Source organism: Pecten maximus, chromosome 8, assembly GCF_902652985.1.
Source record: "Pecten maximus chromosome 8, xPecMax1.1, whole genome shotgun sequence".
NCBI classification, from domain to species: Eukaryota; Metazoa; Mollusca; class Bivalvia; order Pectinida; family Pectinidae; genus Pecten; species Pecten maximus.
Genome location: NC_047022.1, coordinates 31,679,280 through 31,698,922, shown reverse-complemented (window position 1 = coordinate 31,698,922; position 19,643 = coordinate 31,679,280). Strand labels below are relative to the sequence as shown.

General features: G+C 37.6%; 1 protein-coding gene and 1 long non-coding RNA gene across 2 annotated transcripts; both read left to right on the top strand.

Annotated features, from left to right (window-relative positions):
• Positions 1-232: 232 nt before the first annotated feature.
• On the top strand, positions 233-5,017 carry LOC117333202 (elastase-1-like). The gene is made up of 6 exons (XM_033892376.1): positions 233-365; positions 1,111-1,282; positions 1,768-1,858; positions 2,533-2,704; positions 3,049-3,197; positions 4,813-5,017. The coding sequence occupies exons 1-6, from the start codon at positions 311-313 to the stop codon at positions 4,960-4,962; spliced, it is 789 nt and encodes a 262-aa protein (XP_033748267.1). The 5' UTR covers positions 233-310; the 3' UTR covers positions 4,963-5,017.
• Positions 5,018-8,038: 3,021 nt separating this feature from the next.
• On the top strand, positions 8,039-9,111 carry LOC117333201. Its single transcript, XR_004533847.1, has 2 exons — positions 8,039-8,412; positions 8,611-9,111. It is a non-coding gene; the product is annotated as an uncharacterized LOC117333201 (long non-coding RNA).
• Positions 9,112-19,643: the final 10,532 nt, after the last annotated feature.

The following is a 19,643-nucleotide window of genomic DNA, read 5'->3' as shown; positions in this document are numbered from 1 at the left end:
TATAGATATTTCGTGATATTAAACTTTGAGTACACCTGCATTTGTTTACCAAGAGACGCCAAAGGTAAGTTCGGGTACCGATGAATTTATGGTCAACTTTGACCATCAGTGACTATCCCACACACAAGTACCTGAGAGAAGCACATCTGATGTGTATGTCCCATTGTGCATGTTTACATTTAAAACCTGCTTGACACGATGCTGAAATTGCATGTGCGTAATTAGAGGTTCTGAGACAGGGGTGGTGCTATAAATACGAGCATGGTCAGTGCTGCAGTAGCTTGGTACTGCTATCACAGTAACTATCAGTATGGGTCTTACCAAATCACTGGCATGTCTCCTCTCTCTGGCTACAGTCGTCTGTGGTACGTATATCATACTTAAGGTGGCTGGGTATTTCTTATATATGCTATGTCTGTAAACTTCAAGAACTATTTAATATTCATTGTGTTTGTTGTTAAAATGTGTGTTATTAATATGCATCCTTTTCATATGTATATACTTTATTTTTATTTATATATGTATATTTCTTCTTTCTGTTTTCAAAATTATCCTCGTTTGTATAAATTATATTACTTCAATTATATTTTCGTAACAATTGATTTCTGTTGCTCGTTCGTTGTATATGACCTCTTCCAGCATTGACTGAGAAAAAATGAAGAAAATGAAATAGAAAAAATGGGCAATTTACACTATACACAAACGAAAGTATCTAAGATACGTAAATATTTATACAAGAATCCTTGGCTTCCGAAGATGTAAAAAATAAATATATATAATGTTTTACTACATATGGATATGTTGCTGCATGAAAATTACTTCCTATTTTCATCATTGCATTTGTTTTTAAGGTTTCTAATGTTGAGCGAGTTATGTTTCTTTAACTTTATTTGAAATGAAATCATAAACTATTTGTTTTTTTGGTTATGAGGTATTTATCCAACACACATTAAAATAGAGTAATGTGCACCTGTAATATTAACGTAGAATATATGTTTGTTTATGGAAGACGTGTTGTTTTCTGTATTGATTGTTTTGCCAATTCATTATTGAGTATTTATATTGTCCAGTATTGAATAATGTGGCACCAAATGTTATACATGTTAACAGCCAGATTTACGATGGACGAACAAATATCTCGCATCATTGGAGGCCAAGAAACTGATTCTAACGAATGGCCGTGGCAGGCGTCGCTTCAGTACCGGGACAGTCATATTTGTGGTGGCTCCCTCATCGCACCGGATGTAGTGCTCACAGCTGCGCACTGTGTAGATTTTGGCGTGTAAGTTGACTTTTTTTTTTTTTTTTTTTACATTTTTTACGTGCGTAGTGTTAGGTCATATTGTATCGTGACTCAGATCTAGTACCAATGCCCTATTGTCATTTACATACACTCACGTGACATTACAAGGATACTGAAGAGTTTATACAGAAAAGCATTTGATATGAATCTATAACAATGTTTTTATAGATTTATACTGAACCTGACAGACTTTGTTAATCGCTGTTTTATTTCATTTTATGTCATTTAAAAAGTACGTTAGATATGGAAACTTTAAATAATGGACGCGGTATTTGAATGATACTTATAACGGATTTAATCCTATATCATGCAACTGTTTCGTTCTTCAGGGACTTGTCAGTGATGCTAGGGACCTTTTCTTTTTAAGATAAAACATAAAACAATAAATGAGAATAAATGAGGTACATTGTACCAATCGAGACATTCGAGGTCGAGTGTAAATACAAAACGATTCTGTCTTACAGTACCAGTGACTTTTCTGTCGTTATGGGAGAGGACGAGTTGGAGAGAAACTCTGGAAAAGAACAAAGAATTCAGATTTCTGAAATTATCATGGTATGTTTTATTTTTTAAAGGTTCAATAACAATTTCACAATCTATTGTGCTGATAGTCGATTCTAAGAATATCAAGATGTTTTCATCTTTGTTCTTGTCATATCAAATGTCTCATTACTTGGAGTCTTCAGACCATCATTGTTTTATTTACAGTGTATATACAAACAATAGAATTAACACGATTGTAAAAAAAGACACACAAGATAAACCATGCAGCACAGAGTGATATACACTCGGGTAAACCAGTGTGATTTGAAACTCCAAGGAGATAATTGACGTTACTAAGGCACAAAGAAGACGTCATGTCGAGATGAGCGAAGAAATTGACTTGATGTAGAATGGCGCAACCATTGCTATACATACAATTGAACATATTGGATTACAGCTTCAACTGCTTCGAATCCAGTTGAATATTGTACATTACCTTATATTACACGGTCAAAGATAAAAGTCAGTTTTAGAAAATTGTTTAAATGGCGCTTTGATATATATTAAGTGGCATTTAAATAATTTTGTAAAAAAGATGATTAAAATATATTGACAAACTATTAAAAATATTTTGTAAACTAAAGAACAGTATATCTGGTGTTTATTGGTATCGCTGAATTAAGATTGTCGAATTATGATATTGTTATTGATTACAGTATTTTTAAACATTTGTTTACCTCCCATAGCATGGCAGTTATGATGGCAGTGCTGGTGGCTACCCCAACGATATCGCCATTCTCAGACTTGTGGACAACGCAGAGCTGAACGATGTCGTCCAGCTTGTTCCAATGGCAGCCAAAGGTGATGACTTTGTCGGAAACAATGACTGCTGGCTCACTGGCTGGGGGAAGACAAATGGTACGTTTACTACAATGATACATCATGCAGTATAGAAGTTTGACAGAATATAATGAATAGATTTCGGAGAAAATGGTTAACTGTGAGACTATTATATCCTTCTGCCGAGATAAGACAAACTCATGAACAAGTGTCATCTTTATAGTGACATCCCACTAGTCTCACGACTTCTATTATTCCGAGAGTTTACCGTGTGTAAAAATAAAACTAAATAACAATTATACTGGAAATGCAGCATGTCTACCATGGACAATACAAATCAGAATATAGTTGTGATATTACTATTATTTATTCATTGTGTTTTCATTATTTTTTTTTAATTTATATTTATTTTTATTTAACAGCTTCAAGTTCTGTTGCTCCAAAGTTGATGGAAGTCAACATTGACGTCATCACTAACTCTGACTGTAGCCGGAAATGGCGCCGTGTATCGGGAGCTTCCATCTTCAATACACACATCTGTCTGTTTGAGACAAATAAGGGATCATGCAACGTAAGTTCTTTGTGGTTCCTTTACTGGTTCATAACCTGCCGCTATAGTACCTACATTGTTCATCTTCTAACGGAAAATTACTTTATTTGTCCATAGCCTGACGCTAAAGTGCCTTTTTTGTTCATCTTCTAAAGGTGTATTACTTTACTGGTTCAAAGCCTTACGCTAAAGTGCCTGACTTTTACATCGTCTGACGTTGTATTACTTTACTGGTTCATAGCCTGACACTATAACACCTGCCTTGTTCATCCTCTGACGTTGTACTACGAAATGTACTTTACTGGTTCATAGCCTGATACTATAACACCTGCCTTGTTAATCGTCTGACGTTGTATTACTTTACTGGTTCATAGCCTGACACTATAACACCTGCCTTGTTCATCGTCTGACGGTGTATAACTTTACTGGTTCATAGCCTGACACTATAACACCTGCCTTGTTCATCGTCTGACGTTGTATTACTTTATTGGTTCATAGCCTGACACTATAACACCTGTCTTGTTCATCTTCTGACGGTGTATTACTTTACTGGTTCATAGCCTGATACTATAACACCTGCCTTGTTCATCTTCTGACGGTGTATTACTTTACTGGTTCATAGCCTGATGCTATAACACCTGTTTTGTTCATCCTCTGACGGTGTATTACTTTACTGGTTCATAGCCTGATACTATAACACCTGCCTTTTGTTCATCGTCTGACGGTGTATAACTTTACTGGTTCATAGCCTGATGCTATAACACCTGTTTTGTTCATCGTCTGACGGTGTATAACTTTACTGGTTCATAGCCTGATACTATAACACCTGTTTTGTTCATCCTCTGACGGTGTATAACTTTACTGGTTCATAGCCTGATACTATAACACCTGTTTTGTTCATCGTCTGACGGTGTATAACTTTACTGGTTCATAGCCTGATGCTATAACACCTGTCTTGTTCATCGTCTGACGGTGTATTACTTTACTGGTTCATAGCCTGATACTATAACACCTGCCTTGTTCATCCTCTGACGTTGTATAACTTTACTGGTTCATAGCCTGATACTATAACATCTGTTTTGTTAATCGTCTGACGTTGTATTACTTTACTGGTTCATAGCCTGACACTATAACATCTGCCTTGTTCATCCTCTGACGGTGTATAACTTTACTGGTTCATAGCCTTACGCTACAGTACCGACCTTGTTTCCAAATATTTCGCGGTCATATTTGTAATGTGAATCACGTGATTTAAAACCTCACCGGTAACTTTTTTTCAGCATAATGATTGTCCTGTGTTACGCGAGATCTTTTCAGGTCACACGAACGCGGTCATTACAAATATGGCCGCGACATGTTTGGAAACTAAAATAATGATCGACTGTTATCGTCATCATTATTCTTTTCCTCATTACCAATTCTGAGTCCCAATAAAGATAATTAGGAAATGAATTATATGATGTAGGCTTAGTCTATTATCCCTTTGTTAATCCATGCGCTGTTATTTCTTTTTAGTTTATATCATACTACCTATGGTATTATCTTTGTGTTAATTTTACAATAATCTAGTTTAAAATGATTTGAAATAAGTATTGTCGTGTTATTTGGTGTAACACCGTGACTTTTCATTCTCCAGGGTGATAGCGGTGGTCCTTTGGTGTGTAGAGTGGATGGACAGTTCATTCTGGCCGGAGTGACGTCATGGGGGGTCAGCTCGTGCTCTGGGTATCCGAGTGTGTACACCCGTGTTTCAGAGTACCGTAACTGGATAAGCAACAACATGTAAACCACGTGATATACCGGTTTATATTAAATGCGAATAAAGTCATACATTCGTTAAATAAAGAGGGTTTTTTTATCTGAAAGAAATTTTACATCATTATCATTGTATAGGCTATAGCTGCCTATAAGAGCAGGCCTTTTGATAAGATACTGATTTACCAGCTTAACCAGAAACTGTTTAAATATCGATTAATCTGAGGTTATGTATGGCAATCCGTGTAGAAAATGAGGCATTTATTAATTTTCATAATTCATTTATTAATATCAATAATTCATATGTTAATATTTATGATTTATCAATATATTAATAATGAATAAATAAATGGTATTTATTAATATTAACAAACATTTATTAATATTGATGAATCATTTCTAATATTGATATATAACTATTAATATCAATGAATGCCTCTTTTTCCCAGTACGGCTTGCTATAGTAATGACCGTATTACGATTAACGTGCGAACAGTTCATTATATTTTTAATCATACAGATAATTCCTGATATATACAGTTCCTCATATTCAAATTCCTGTAGTAAATTTCTGTGAAGGTAGGCTGAACGCCATAAAAATATATTTGTTTATATGAGTAGTTGAAATGAATTAGTTCCTGGGAAATCCCATTATCAGTGAAAGGTCATTGAATTTTAGCAGATACATTGTATCGCATATAAATAAATGAGGAACTAAGATATTAAAGCGAAATACCTAAGGAACCTACGATCTCGTTATGTACACTCCTCGGGTACATTTCACGACTCATTTAACACATTCTGATATTTTTCTCCAGCTATTATTTTGCAATGGATTTTAAAGCATTAAGATTTGAGATTGTAAACATCGTCATGTCAGTGAGGTTACGACTTTATATCAGTATATTGACCTTTGAGGTGACCTCGAATGACAAAGATGTGTTGATGGCACGTTAAACAGTAACACACAACCGCCGCTGTATATCCGCCCAGGGTAAACAACGGAATAACTCCGGATGGAATCCGGACACGATTAAAATGTTAGACGCCGAGTTTTGACAAAACATATTTATAAAAACAATTCGGCGAATTCCAATCGAATTATAATCCCCGGCTACCGAATGAGATATTACATGCAAAGTTGATAAAAATGTCTAAGAACTAATTCTACACACTGAATGTTTGTCAGATCTAACATATTCAATAACTGTAGTTGGTGGTATAAATGTGAATAGATTGACGAATGTAACTACTTCAATAGGTGATATAAGAATTTAAATGAAGGTCAATCCACTCCTCAAGTGAGGAATTCCAGTACATGACACACTGACACCGCCTCCACTAGGTGAACCCTAGCCCCAAGTATGAAGTTCCACGGATAGGTAGTGTAGGAGATAGAGCTAAGACTAACGTTTTATTTGGTGTAGGTAAAAAATGTGGACTAGAGGAACGACACAATAATATAACACACCGCCTCACCAACATGAACATATTTCGCAAGTATGAAGTTCCACTAATAAGTACATGTAGTAGACTACATTTTTCTTTGGTGGTGGGCAAAGGTCAAAACGTAGGCTAGAGGAACTACTTAAGGATTAAACTGTCATTTTGGTGTCTATGTTCGATATAGATGCCAGAGCTTTTTGAATTTGAATTTTTTGAAAGAAGGTATTTTATTTTTCCATGCACCAAGGTATATTGCTTATGTCTTATCATAGTTAATTTTTGATCCGGATGCTTTTTCATAAATGGAGAGTATTTCGAAGGCTTTTATTATGGACTGTTCTGTTCTATTGAATAATTGAGTGCCATCAGCAAACATGTTAAGTTTAGTCTCAATTTGATTTATACCTGGCAATTTAATTCCTTTTATATTTTGATTTGCTCTTATAGCACAGGCTAGAGGTTCTGCCTGAATTATATACAGCATCGGGGCTACTGGGCAACCTTGACGCGCAGATCTTGAAATATTGAAATACGATGATGTAAATCCATTTGTTTGTATGCATGTTTTTGAATCTTTTAGAAGCATTTCTATCCAATCGCAGAAAACTTTACCAAAGTTGAATTCTTTCATAGTTTTTAATATCCACCCCCATTCAATTCTATCGAATGCTTCTTGTTGGTCAAGGAAGATAATACTCCCTTCATTTCATTTCAGAATATTTTATTGAAGATGTTAATTCAAAGGGAATTGGGCAACAGGTAATGCCTATATTAGCCCTCTCCCGATAATTACATTGATAACAGTACAATACATAAAATCCACAAGTAGAAAATATATGTAGTAAAGCAAAGATAATAGTGATTGAACAGACAATTTCGGAGAGTCTCGCAAGTTGAATATAAATAAATCATGAAGCGTATGTTAGACATGTCAAAATGCCTCTTAGATTAATAATTTTTCACATCTTAATTAATAAATCTAAAATCAACTCAATTAATTATAATTAGTTATTAATATCTTATTTAAAGCGTTTGGTATCTCTAATGTAATTGTATTCCTGTACGATCTTCAATAACATATCATTTGAATTAAAAACATGACTATTATATCCATAGAGGAAAGTTTCGATAGAAAAAGGAATGTTAACATCTAATACAGCAATGGAGTTACTTAGGCGAATTTTTTTATTAGTATAGAGAGGACAATAAAGAAAATAGGGATAGGAATCTTCAATCGGAAAACCACACCGGCAGGCAGGACTATCACATAAGTGAGAATAAAATAAATCAGAGTTTAGATTACAAGCGGAATTTCTTAACTGACATATTATAATATTGATTTTTCTTTCGCCAGAATATTTAAATGTTTCAGAACATAGTGGGAAATTATATGTAATACCAGCTTGTAAGCATTCCTTTTTTATTTCACGTACGGAAGACATAGAGGGAAACGGACAGGACGGACTGTTCCATTCAGACATCAAGGACGGAAAAAAACTATTGCTGTATAGTTGAGTTCTCAAGGCAGGAATATTAAACAATCTAGCATGGCGAAAATTATAGACATCATTGGTGTTAATAAAAGGTCGTAGTAAGTCAGTGATATGATACGGACAGTTATTGTTAAAAATATTATAAAAAGTAATATTTTGATGTAGATGTGTAGTAGTGTCATTATTTGACAATATACTTTTAATATGTTTTTGTATTTTAAATATACGCGCCGTATGAAACGGAAGTCAGCTTTCCGCGAAGCATTCTACGGTACGCAATGCGGCAATAGTTTTAGCGCGCGCGGTAGAATAGCACGTGAGAATGCGAGCGAGCTAATGAGCGGATGTGATGTAACGTGTATGTAAACCTGTTTGTAGTGTACGTATTGTCTATTTATGGAATGCGAGTGTTGAATGTTGGGTAGTTTTACCTGGCGCACTGGTCACTTATGAACAGAGCGGTCAGAGGGACAACATCGTATATTGGTAATCATAGCCAGCATAGAGACGAAAAGATGTAGCGAACACTAGAGTCATTAAACGTAAGTACCTGTGTAAAAATATATATAAGCGTAATGTAATATAGTATCTTTTATATAATATATTTGATTAAAGGTAGTATTTTTGTTAAAAGTAAAGTTGATATTCTGGAAATTAATTCAGATTTCGGGCGTGGTCGTATTACGCGAGTGATTTCAATGAAGCATGGTTTTAATGTGTGCATTATTTTATTCATATAGCTTATTAACTGAACGTTAAGACGAGTACAGAGGACTCGGCGGACATAGTCCGGGAAAACCCTCTTCATACTGAAGAGGTGGGTATTTTAATGTAATTAAGATAAATGAATGATAATTGTATAAATAATGTAAGAGCTGCTATTTCTATATAATGTATAGATTGATTAAAACAGTTTTAATGTATATATTCGCCAATTGTAATTAATGTAACTGACTACGGTCAGGGAGATACTTTGTCTCATTGTATAATTGCGTGAATTATCATTATGTATAAATATATGGTAATATGATGTATTTCATGTTACAGGGTTTTATTTGTATAATAATAAATATTGGAAACAAGAACCCGGAGTTGTATTATTGAAGAAATAAGACGACTATTACATTGGCGCCCATGTATCGTTGATGGCCTTGTGTACCCGCTGACACCGCTTGACGGGATGTTGTACAGATATCTACGACCGTGAAATATTATACACCGGACAGGTAAACTCACCCGAGTAAACCTTAGTGGCCAATTTCACCTGTTGACGGGATGGATTTCGTATACCGGAGAGGCACGCACGTACGCTCGAACGACCTCCTGATGACCTTGACCAACGATCGCGAGTGTGTTTTGTGTATCACGCGACTGCGATGTGCGCAGTTATTCTAACCGTTTTGGACCTGGAGAAGAACTGGACCAGTGTAGCTGACCTTACACGGTAAATGACATTTGTGTAACACTGACTTTCCACCTATTTTGCTGATTAATCTTGTATGTTCTTTCGTGAAATATGAACTCTAAATAGTGTAAATTGATATACATATAATTCATACATTTTATAATTTGATATATATTTGTGTTTTTGCCTTGTAATATTTTTGGTCATATAGTTTCATTACTTCCGGTATAGCTTCGTATTTCCGGTAAATTTAGGGAACTTCCAGTTTTTGGTATTTCCGGTATATTGATTTGTTTTTCTTTACTTTTCCTATTGTAATTTACTTTGATTAATTTGAATGTTTTCATATTTAGCTTAAAACTTTTGTTAGTATTAATTGATTTTGCTATAGTTGTTTCAAATTAATAACTTAAATAGTGTATTAATTTGTTTGTCTTTCGATTAATTTATGCTTGATTGTTGAATCATTTAACTCTGCTTCAGGGAAATCACTCGTACTTGCAAAATTTTTTTTATTTTTTTTTATTTTGGCTTTTCATTTAAATTGACTTCGTTAATTTTGCGGAATTTGTTTTCTCATTTTTTTCTATTTTTGCTTTATCTGTTTAGACATTTAGTTTTTTTTGTCGTCGTTCATTGATAGATTTGTTTAGATTTTTTTGATTTTTTTTTTTTGTTCTTCAGTTTCGAAAGTTAACATGTAGGATTACTTTAGTTTTTGTTGTAAGTGGGATTTATTTATTTGTGGATACGTACTTGGTCGCAGTTGGGGTTCTATGTTACATGTGCGGTGTGGATTTTCTGTTTTATGTTGAATGAATGATGGTGCGTTAGGTGCTATTTATCGCTTATCGGATTGACATTTGCGGTTACTTATACGCGAATACTGTGGCTGAACGCGACCGAATATCATTCTTTGCAGGATTCATTCAGTTTTCTTTCAGGTGTTGGATCATTCATTGACGGTAGATGATGCAGAGCTGGTTGATTTTATTTGATTTGTAAGTGTGTATATCTATGAGAACAAGAGTAAAATACTTGTTCTGTGTTTGGTAAGAACACATAGATGAACTTCGTGTTTATTTACATGAATATTTTATTTGTGTTTTGTTGTATATATCGTACCACCGATTTCGCCATGACGGATACTACAGAGCAACCTGCACAGGCGGAAGCGATACCTTTACAGGCGGAGGGGAACGCTGTAGAGGATGTGTCTAAGTTGTTTTCACAATTGGGTGCTAGACCTAAAGGTGATAGTTTAGTTACGTTAAGGAAACAGATGCTAGATTTTCTTAATTCCACAGGAGGATTGGACACTGCTGACCAACCGATTGCTGAACAAGTGGTAAGTGGTAATGTAGTTAGTCAGGGTAATGGTTCTATTACAGGCACTCTGGACACCAGATTCTACAAGTTACCGGTATTTTCTGGAGATGAAGGAAAAGGTGAGGCTACTTTCGATTTGTGGAAATACGAGGTACAATGTCTGATTGACACGGGTAAGTCACAGGATGTCATTGGGCAGTCTATCCGGAGATCTTTGAAGGGCACTGCAGCCAGAGTAGCCATGCGACTGGGAGCTAACGCCACGCCGGCACAGTTGATCGCCAAACTCAGAAGTTTGTATGGTATAGTGGATGACCAGGAGACATTGCTTGAGAACTTTTATGCCGCACATCAGCAACCCAAGGAGAACGTGACGGAATGGGCATGTAGACTGGAAGATTTGTTACTGAGAGCTGATTCTTGTATAGGACCCGAGGAACGCAATAAGCGATTGCACAACAAGTTTTGGTCTGGATTGAGGCCAGAGTTAAGAGATATTACCGGCCACAAGTATGACTCCATTGCTGACTATGAAGAACTCTGCATAGCAGTTAGATCAGTAGAGAGGACCAGGAACAGCGAGAAATCCTTGAAGACGACCGTTACCGCCAACTCAGCTGTTGAGGGGGAGGAGAAGGAGGATTTGAGATCCATGGTCAACCAGTTGTCTGCTGCTATTCAGAGGTTGGAAAAGCAGATATCCGATGGTGGAGCAACTTCTGGGAAGAACAGCCGGGATTACCGGAACCGGAATAGAGGGAACTCTAACAACTTCGGAGGAGGGTCCGTCTACAATTCCAAGCCATCGCAAGAGAAGCCTGATCATGATGACTCGTCGTCAGGCAAGAAGCCTGATATTATATGCTGGAGATGCAGGCAGCCTGGACATATCAAAGCACGATGTAGAGTAATCTTGGACCACTCACGCAGTTCGCTAAAAGGGAAGGAGTCTATGAAGACGGATCGCTCATAGATTTCCGAATTCAAGGTCCGAACAGAAGTGCTAAGACTACAAGGACGGGAACGCAGATGATTGGCAACGCTAATGAAGTGGATGTCAACATAGAAGGTAAGGAAACCAGAGCGTTATTGGATACAGGTGCAACCGTATCTACAGTTAGTCAGGAGTTTTATGAGTGTCATCTGAATCATTTGGAGTTACAGCCTATCAATGAGATGCTTGCCATAGAATGTGCTGATGGACAACAGTTGCCTTACTCAGGACTTATCGAAGCAGAAGTCAGTTTTGATGGTTTGTCCGGAAGAGGTGAGCAGAGATGTCTTTTGTTGGTAGTCCCTAACAGCAACTATAACTCCAAGGTACCAGTGTTGATTGGAACCAACGTTTTGTCAGTATTGTTGGAAGAATGTCGTGGTAGGAATGGATCGAAGTTCTTGCAGAGGGGATTGGATACTCCATGGTATTTGGCATTTCGCTGCATGACATTGAGAGATCGGGATTTAGCTAGGAATCGTAACAGCATTGGCCTAGTCAAGAATGCAGGAAACATGGATTGCGTCCTTAGACCAAACTCTACTATCACCCTGAAGGGATATGTAGACCAGCGGAGCGCTTATCCGACTACATGTGCTATCATTCAGCCCTCAGAACGATCCAAGTTGTCAAAGGATATTGATGTTACACCTACTGTGTTTTCCTATGACTGCGAAAGTTCACATCCATTGGACGTCCAACTGTCAAATTTAACAACGCATACCTTTATTATTCCTCCGAAGGCAATTTTATGCGAGATACAGCCGGTGGTTGTCCAAGAACTTCCTACTGTCGATGGAGAGGTTGGAAAACCAAAGTCATTTATGGACAAGATAGACTTTACCAATTCAGCAGTTTCGAAGGAGGAACTACAGCGAGGAACGGAACTCATACAGGAATACGAGGATATATTTTCACATGGTGATACTGACCTCGGATGTACTGATCTCGTGAAACACCGAATCGATGTGACTGACTCAGTTGCTTTTAAACAACGCCATAGGAGGATACCGCCATCCATGTATGACGAGGTGAAGACTCATCTACAGCAACTATTATCTGCCGGAGTCATCAAACCATCCTACAGTCCTTGGTCATCAAACATCGTGCTGGTGAGAAAGAAAGATGGATCATTGAGGATGTGTGTGGATTTCCGTCAGCTAAATCAACGAACCATCCGGGATTCCTATGCGTTACCACGAGTTGAGGACATTCTGGATTGCTTAGCTGGATCACACTACTTTACAGTGTTGGACTTGAAGTCAGGTTACCATCAGATTGAGCTGGAGGAAGAACACAAGGAGCGTACCGCATTTTCCGTCGGCCCACTAGGGTTTTACGAGTTTACACGGATGCCCTTCGGACTTACGAATGCTCCTGCGACATTTCAGCGCCTGATGGAGAGATGTATGGGAGACCTACATTTAGCTATTTGCCTGATATATCTAGATGATTTAATCATCTTTTCACGGACTTATGAGGAACACTTAGAACGACTCGGAAAGGTTTTTCAGAGGTTAAGGGACAACGGCTTGAAGCTAGCACCTAAGAAGTGTCAGTTCTTCATGAACAGAGTTGCCTATGTTGGACACATCGTCACACCAGAAGGCATTGAGGCTGATCCTAAGAAGATTGAGAAGGTGCGAGACTGGCCGACGCCGTCTAGTCCCGAGGAACTACGCCAATTCTTAGGGTTTGCAGGTTACTACAGGAAATTTGTAAAGGATTTTTCCAAGATTGCGAGACCTTTAACTGACCTGTTACCACCGACCAGAGTCAAGAAGAACAAAGGGAGGACCAAGTCTGAGATGAATGGCGTGAAGTGGATTTGGACATCGGAGCATGCTACAGCATTCAACGGACTGAAGGAGGCGTTGTGCAATCCACCAGTGCTCGGATATGCCAACTACAGTCAGCCGTTTGAGCTTCACACCGATGCAAGTACTCTCGGACTAGGAGCCGTTCTTTATCAAGAACAGGATGGACAGTTACGACCTATTTGCTACGCCAGTCGAGGATTGAGCAAGTCGGAGAGGAATTACCCGGCTCATAAATTGGAATTCCTGGCATTAAAATGGGCTGTTACGGAGAAGTTCCATGATCATCTATATGGACAGTCGTTCACCGTATTAACGGACAACAACCCGCTGACTTACGTCTTATCGAAAGCGAAGCTTGACGCGACGGGACATAGATGGTTATCTGCTCTAGCCGCTTATAACTTCGACATTAGGTATCGACCAGGACGGAACAACGCTGATGCAGACGCGTTATCACGGCTACCAGGATGCAACATTTCATCAGAATCTGTACAAGCTGTCTGTAAAGGAGCAACACATTGTAATGGGTCGTTGGTGGAATGCTTGAGCCTATCAACAGAGGTACTGGATATGCTTGACGATGATAACGGACATGGTTTCCAGACCATTACACCTCATCAGTGGCGAACTCTTCAGGCGGAGGACGAAGTTATTGGGAAATGGCTACCCGTCATAAGGAAGAATATGAAGCCCACACGGAAGAAGTTATCAGATATTCCAGAGAACGCCACCCTAAACCGATGCTGGGATAGCTGGAAACTGAAACGTGGTGTGCTATATCGGCGACTTTCGGATGGTGAGACTGAGGTAGATCAACTCGTACTTCCGATGACTATGCGAGAGAAGGTTATGACGTCTTTACACAATGACATCGGCCATCCTGGACGGGATAGGACGTTATCTTTGCTGAGAGATAGGTTCTTTTGGCCGGGAATGGCCAAAGATGTTGAGAAGTGGTTGAAGGAATGCCAGAGATGTATACTCAGGAAATCATCGACTAACATCAGAGCTCCTTTGGTTAACATCGTTACCACTCAACCTATGGACCTGGTGTGCATGGACTTCTTGAAATTGGAAGCATCGAAAGGTGGATTTCAAGATGTCTTGGTGATAACAGACCACTTTACTCGCTACGCCAAAGCCATTCCAACTCGGAGTCAGTCGGCTAAAGCAACAGCTGAGGCGTTGCAGGGATTCATCGAACATTATGGAGTTCCACGAAGATTACATTCCGACCAAGGCGCTAACTTCGAGGGAAAAGTAATAGAAAGTCTGTGTGAAACGCTTCATATCACCAAGTCACGAACGACACCGTACCATCCTAGCGGTAATGGAATGTGCGAACGTTTCAACAGGACTCTTATTGATATGTTGGGCACATTGGAACCACATCAAAAGAAAGACTGGAAGAGTTATATAGGTTCAATGACCTATGCGTACAACTGCACACGGCATAAGACCACGGGTTATTCGCCATTTCAACTAATGTTTGGACGACAACCACGACTGCCCGTTGATCTACTATGTGGAACGGACGAGGAAGCAGCGTCAACCAATATGCCGGATTTTGTTAAGAATATGAGAAACAGGATGTCTCATTCGTTCAGTTTAGCGAGTAGAAAGGCTCGGGAATCGCAGAATCGTCAAAAGGCAGGCTACGATCTACGCAGTAGAGAAGCTGTTTTGGAACCGGGAGACCGAGTTCTTGTTAAGGTACTGGCCTTTGAAGGACGTCATAAGCTGGCGGATCGTTGGGAACCTGACGTGTATATCGTGCAGAGTCAACCCAATAGAGACATTCCTGTCTACACCATACTTAGAGAGAATGGAGAGGGAAAAAGTAGAACTCTTCACCGGAATCATCTACTTCCAATCGGAACGATACCACTGGAAACAGATGAAATACCCATTGCACATCCACCTCGACCGGTACCTCGTGCTAGGAAGTCGAAGCTGGAATGTGGACCACATCATCAAGAGTCTGTGGCTGAGATTGTCGACTCGCCGTCCGTGACTGACAGCTCAGATGAGGAATTTGTGGGTATGAACGTTCCTACCAACGTTCAACGGCCACCCACACAGGACAAAGCACAGCCGAGCGAGAATGTGACATTTGTACCTGGACCTCGGACTGGCTTTATTGATGTGGAGACATCGGAATCGGAACCGGAAGATGAACCTGCAACTGCAGTACAGGGGAATATTACTTTGCCTGATCCGGAGATTCCAATACCAAGACGGTCTACCAGGAACAAACGACAGCCTAATTGGATGACATCAGGCGAGTTTGTTTGTTCACAGCAACCTGTTGGAGCAGAACCAGAATGGAGGGTGAAAGCTATGTTCCTGATGGATATAACATCTTCAGTATCCTTCAGAAATATGACAGCTCCAGCTCAACAGGCACTGTTGAATATTTTAACTTGTTAAGTATGTGTACTTTTGCATAACTATATATTTCATTTGTAGATGTAGTTGTAGGTGCAATTGGGACCCTTTGGAAGATGAGGACATCTTTCATTTGAGCGGGGGAATACCTGATGAAATTGAGGAGTAGACAGATTTTTTTCCTTTTTCCTCAGTTGCAGATTTTACATTGTATGATTTTTTTTTAGGTATGGATTTTCGTTGTATTAATTTTATGTTTTATTTACAGTCTGTCCTGAATATGCAGATGGGGACATCTTCCATCCATGGAGGGGAGAATGTAGTAGTGTCATTATTTGACAATATACTTTTAATATGTTTTTGTATTTTAAATATACGCGCCGTATGAAACGGAAGTCAGCTTTCCGCGAAGCATTCTACGGTACGCAATGCGGCAATAGTTTTAGCGCGCGCGGTAGAATAGCACGTGAGAATGCGAGCGAGCTAATGAGCGGATGTGATGTAACGTGTATGTAAACCTGTTTGTAGTGTACGTATTGTCTATTTATGGAATGCGAGTGTTGAATGTTGGGTAGTTTTACCTGGCGCACTGGTCACTTATGAACAGAGCGGTCAGAGGGACAACATCGTATATTGGTAATCATAGCCAGCATAGAGACGAAAAGATGTAGCGAACACTAGAGTCATTAAACGTAAGTACCTGTGTAAAAATATATATAAGCGTAATGTAATATAGTATCTTTTATATAATATATTTGATTAAAGGTAGTATTTTTGTTAAAAGTAAAGTTGATATTCTGGAAATTAATTCAGATTTCGGGCGTGGTCGTATTACGCGAGTGATTTCAATGAAGCATGGTTTTAATGTGTGCATTATTTTATTCATATAGCTTATTAACTGAACGTTAAGACGAGTACAGAGGACTCGGCGGACATAGTCCGGGAAAACCCTCTTCATACTGAAGAGGTGGGTATTTTAATGTAATTAAGATAAATGAATGATAATTGTATAAATAATGTAAGAGCTGCTATTTCTATATAATGTATAGATTGATTAAAACAGTTTTAATGTATATATTCGCCAATTGTAATTAATGTAACTGACTACGGTCAGGGAGATACTTTGTCTCATTGTATAATTGCGTGAATTATCATTATGTATAAATATATGGTAATATGATGTATTTCATGTTACAGGGTTTTATTTGTATAATAATAAATATTGGAAACAAGAACCCGGAGTTGTATTATTGAAGAAATAAGACGACTATTACAGATGTCTTCTAGCAATGAGAGGTACAATACCAGTTTCATAATATTATACTGAATGACTAGTTCCTTTTCTTAAGCCAGTAATTATACGTATTGCATCAAGTTGAATTGACTCCAAGAGGTTACATTCTGCCTGGGTACAGTTAGACCACACAATACTAGCATATTCTAGGATAGGCCGAATAAAAGAAGTATATATAGTTTTAAGAGACCTTCTATCAATTTTGTATTTCAACATCCTGAGTATATTTATCCTTTTATATGCTTTTTCATAAATAAAATTGATTGAGTCGACCAGTTAGCCATAGAATTATAGAAGAGACCAAGATGTTCGTGATTTGTTACATTTTTGATAGTAAGGTTATTAAAGACCAGATCAGGATGTAAAGTCTGGGAGTCAATCCGCCTTGAAAAAAGAAGAGCTACTGTTTTTTCTGGATTAAAAACAATTCCCCAGGCGTCTGCCCATGAGGATCAGAATTTAAAATATTTGCAGATTCCTGTCGGTCTCCCTCTATAAGTGTATACAAAGATGTGTCATCAGCAAACAGTTTCAAATCTGAAGTTAAATTTTCACATATATCATTTATATGTAATAAAAATAGATATGGACCCAACACGGAACCTTGGGGCACACCTGCCTGAATGGTTTTCCAAGAAGATCTGAATCCATCGACGACCACTCTCTGCATCCTACCGTTTAAATAAGATGAAAACCACTTAATCATATTTCCGCTGATACCATATTTTTTCAATTTATATATTAGACCATCATGCCAAACTCGGTCAAAAGCTTTACTTATATCGCAGAAAACCATTCTTGCCTCTTTACCCTTATCCAAATGTTTTACAATTGTGTCATATACATGTATATTCGATGGTTGAAAAGTAGTTGATTTCTGGAAATGATATCATTCTCTGATAGAAAATTAAACATGTACTTGAAGACAATTTTTTCTAATATTTTACTAAAAATAGGAGTAACAGAGATTGGTCGAAAATTCGATGGATCAGATCGTAAACCTTTGCCTTTATAAATTGGAGTGACATTAGAATGTTTCCATACAGTTGGAAGAATACCAGTAGAAATAGACTTGCTAAATATTACATGCAGTGGTTTAATAAGCGAATTAGAAATACCTTTAATAAATTTAGGGGGAATAGTATACGGACCTGCAGGTTTACTTGCGTTGAGAAGACGTAACTGATCTATAATGTCTTGTTCGGTAATATTGATAGTAGAGAAGGTCTGTTGAGGTTGGGGACAATCAGGTGGTAAATCGTCAGCATTCTTATTGGAAACAGATAGACGTAAAATAGTCGTTGAAAGATTCAGCTTTGTCAATAGGGTGTAATTTTAACTCTCCGTTTATAACCAAAGGGGCATCTGTTTCATTTTTGTTTTTTAGATTCATAACTGATTTGGCAATACGCCACCATTTACCGGGCGGAATAGACTTATTAACTAAGGATGATTGGAGTTTAGAAAGGTATTTTTCTTTTGCCTCTCGGATAGAAGAAATCACTTCGTTCCGAATAGTTCTAAATTTGTTCCAAGAGGCAGGAGTATTGGTTAATTTAGCTTTCGAATGCTGACGATTTCTCTGACGAATTTTTATTCTAATGTCATTCGTCATCCAGATTTTATCGTTGGGCCTAATAGTTACAGTATTTTTTGGAACATATTGGTCAATAGCTGTAAGAATTGTATCAGTGAGGATAGCATTCATGTTATTGGTATCACCTTGTAAGCGTTCATTCCAATCGATAGAATTAAGAAAGTTGTTAGCACCGTCGTAGTCTGTATTATTAAAGTATAGGAGTGTTTTTTTTATAAGCATGCTTTTTAAGAGATTTAAAATTCAGCTCTGTAATTACTGGACAGTGATCACTATAAGAGGGACTATGTACTGAAGTATTAGCTATAAGATTAGTATTATTAGTTATTATTACGTCTATTAGTTTTGAAGAAGAAGAAGTTATTCTTGTAGGTTCCGAAACGGTATTTTCTAATCCATACTTTAATAAAATTCTTTGAAAATGAGAATTTGGATTAAGATTAATCATATCTTGATTTATATCGCCCACAAGAATAATGTCTCTTTGTAAATCAGCTACATTATTGAGATTATCATCGAGAATATCCCAGTAATTAACTAAGGAATTAGGAGGTCTATATATACAACCAATAAGAATAGATTTGTTATTAGCAGCTATTTCAGTCCAGATAAGTTCAAGATTATTGGACTCAAGGTCCGGTCTACGCGTAATGTTAATGTTATTTTTAGCATAAATAAGTACCCAGCCTCCATTACTATCGCGATCTTTTCTAAATATATTACCAAAGTTATCTAAGGAAATGTTATTATCAGGAATAGATTCATGCAAATGCGTTTCAGATATACATAGGATATCATAATCTGAGAATTCTGCTTCAAGTGTATCAAGTTTGTTTCGTAAAGAACAAATATTAATGTGACAAACAGATATGTTTTCTAATTGAGTATTGTAATTTGGACCCGGATTTGGATGTATATCACCACAAATTGATAACATAAAGAATTT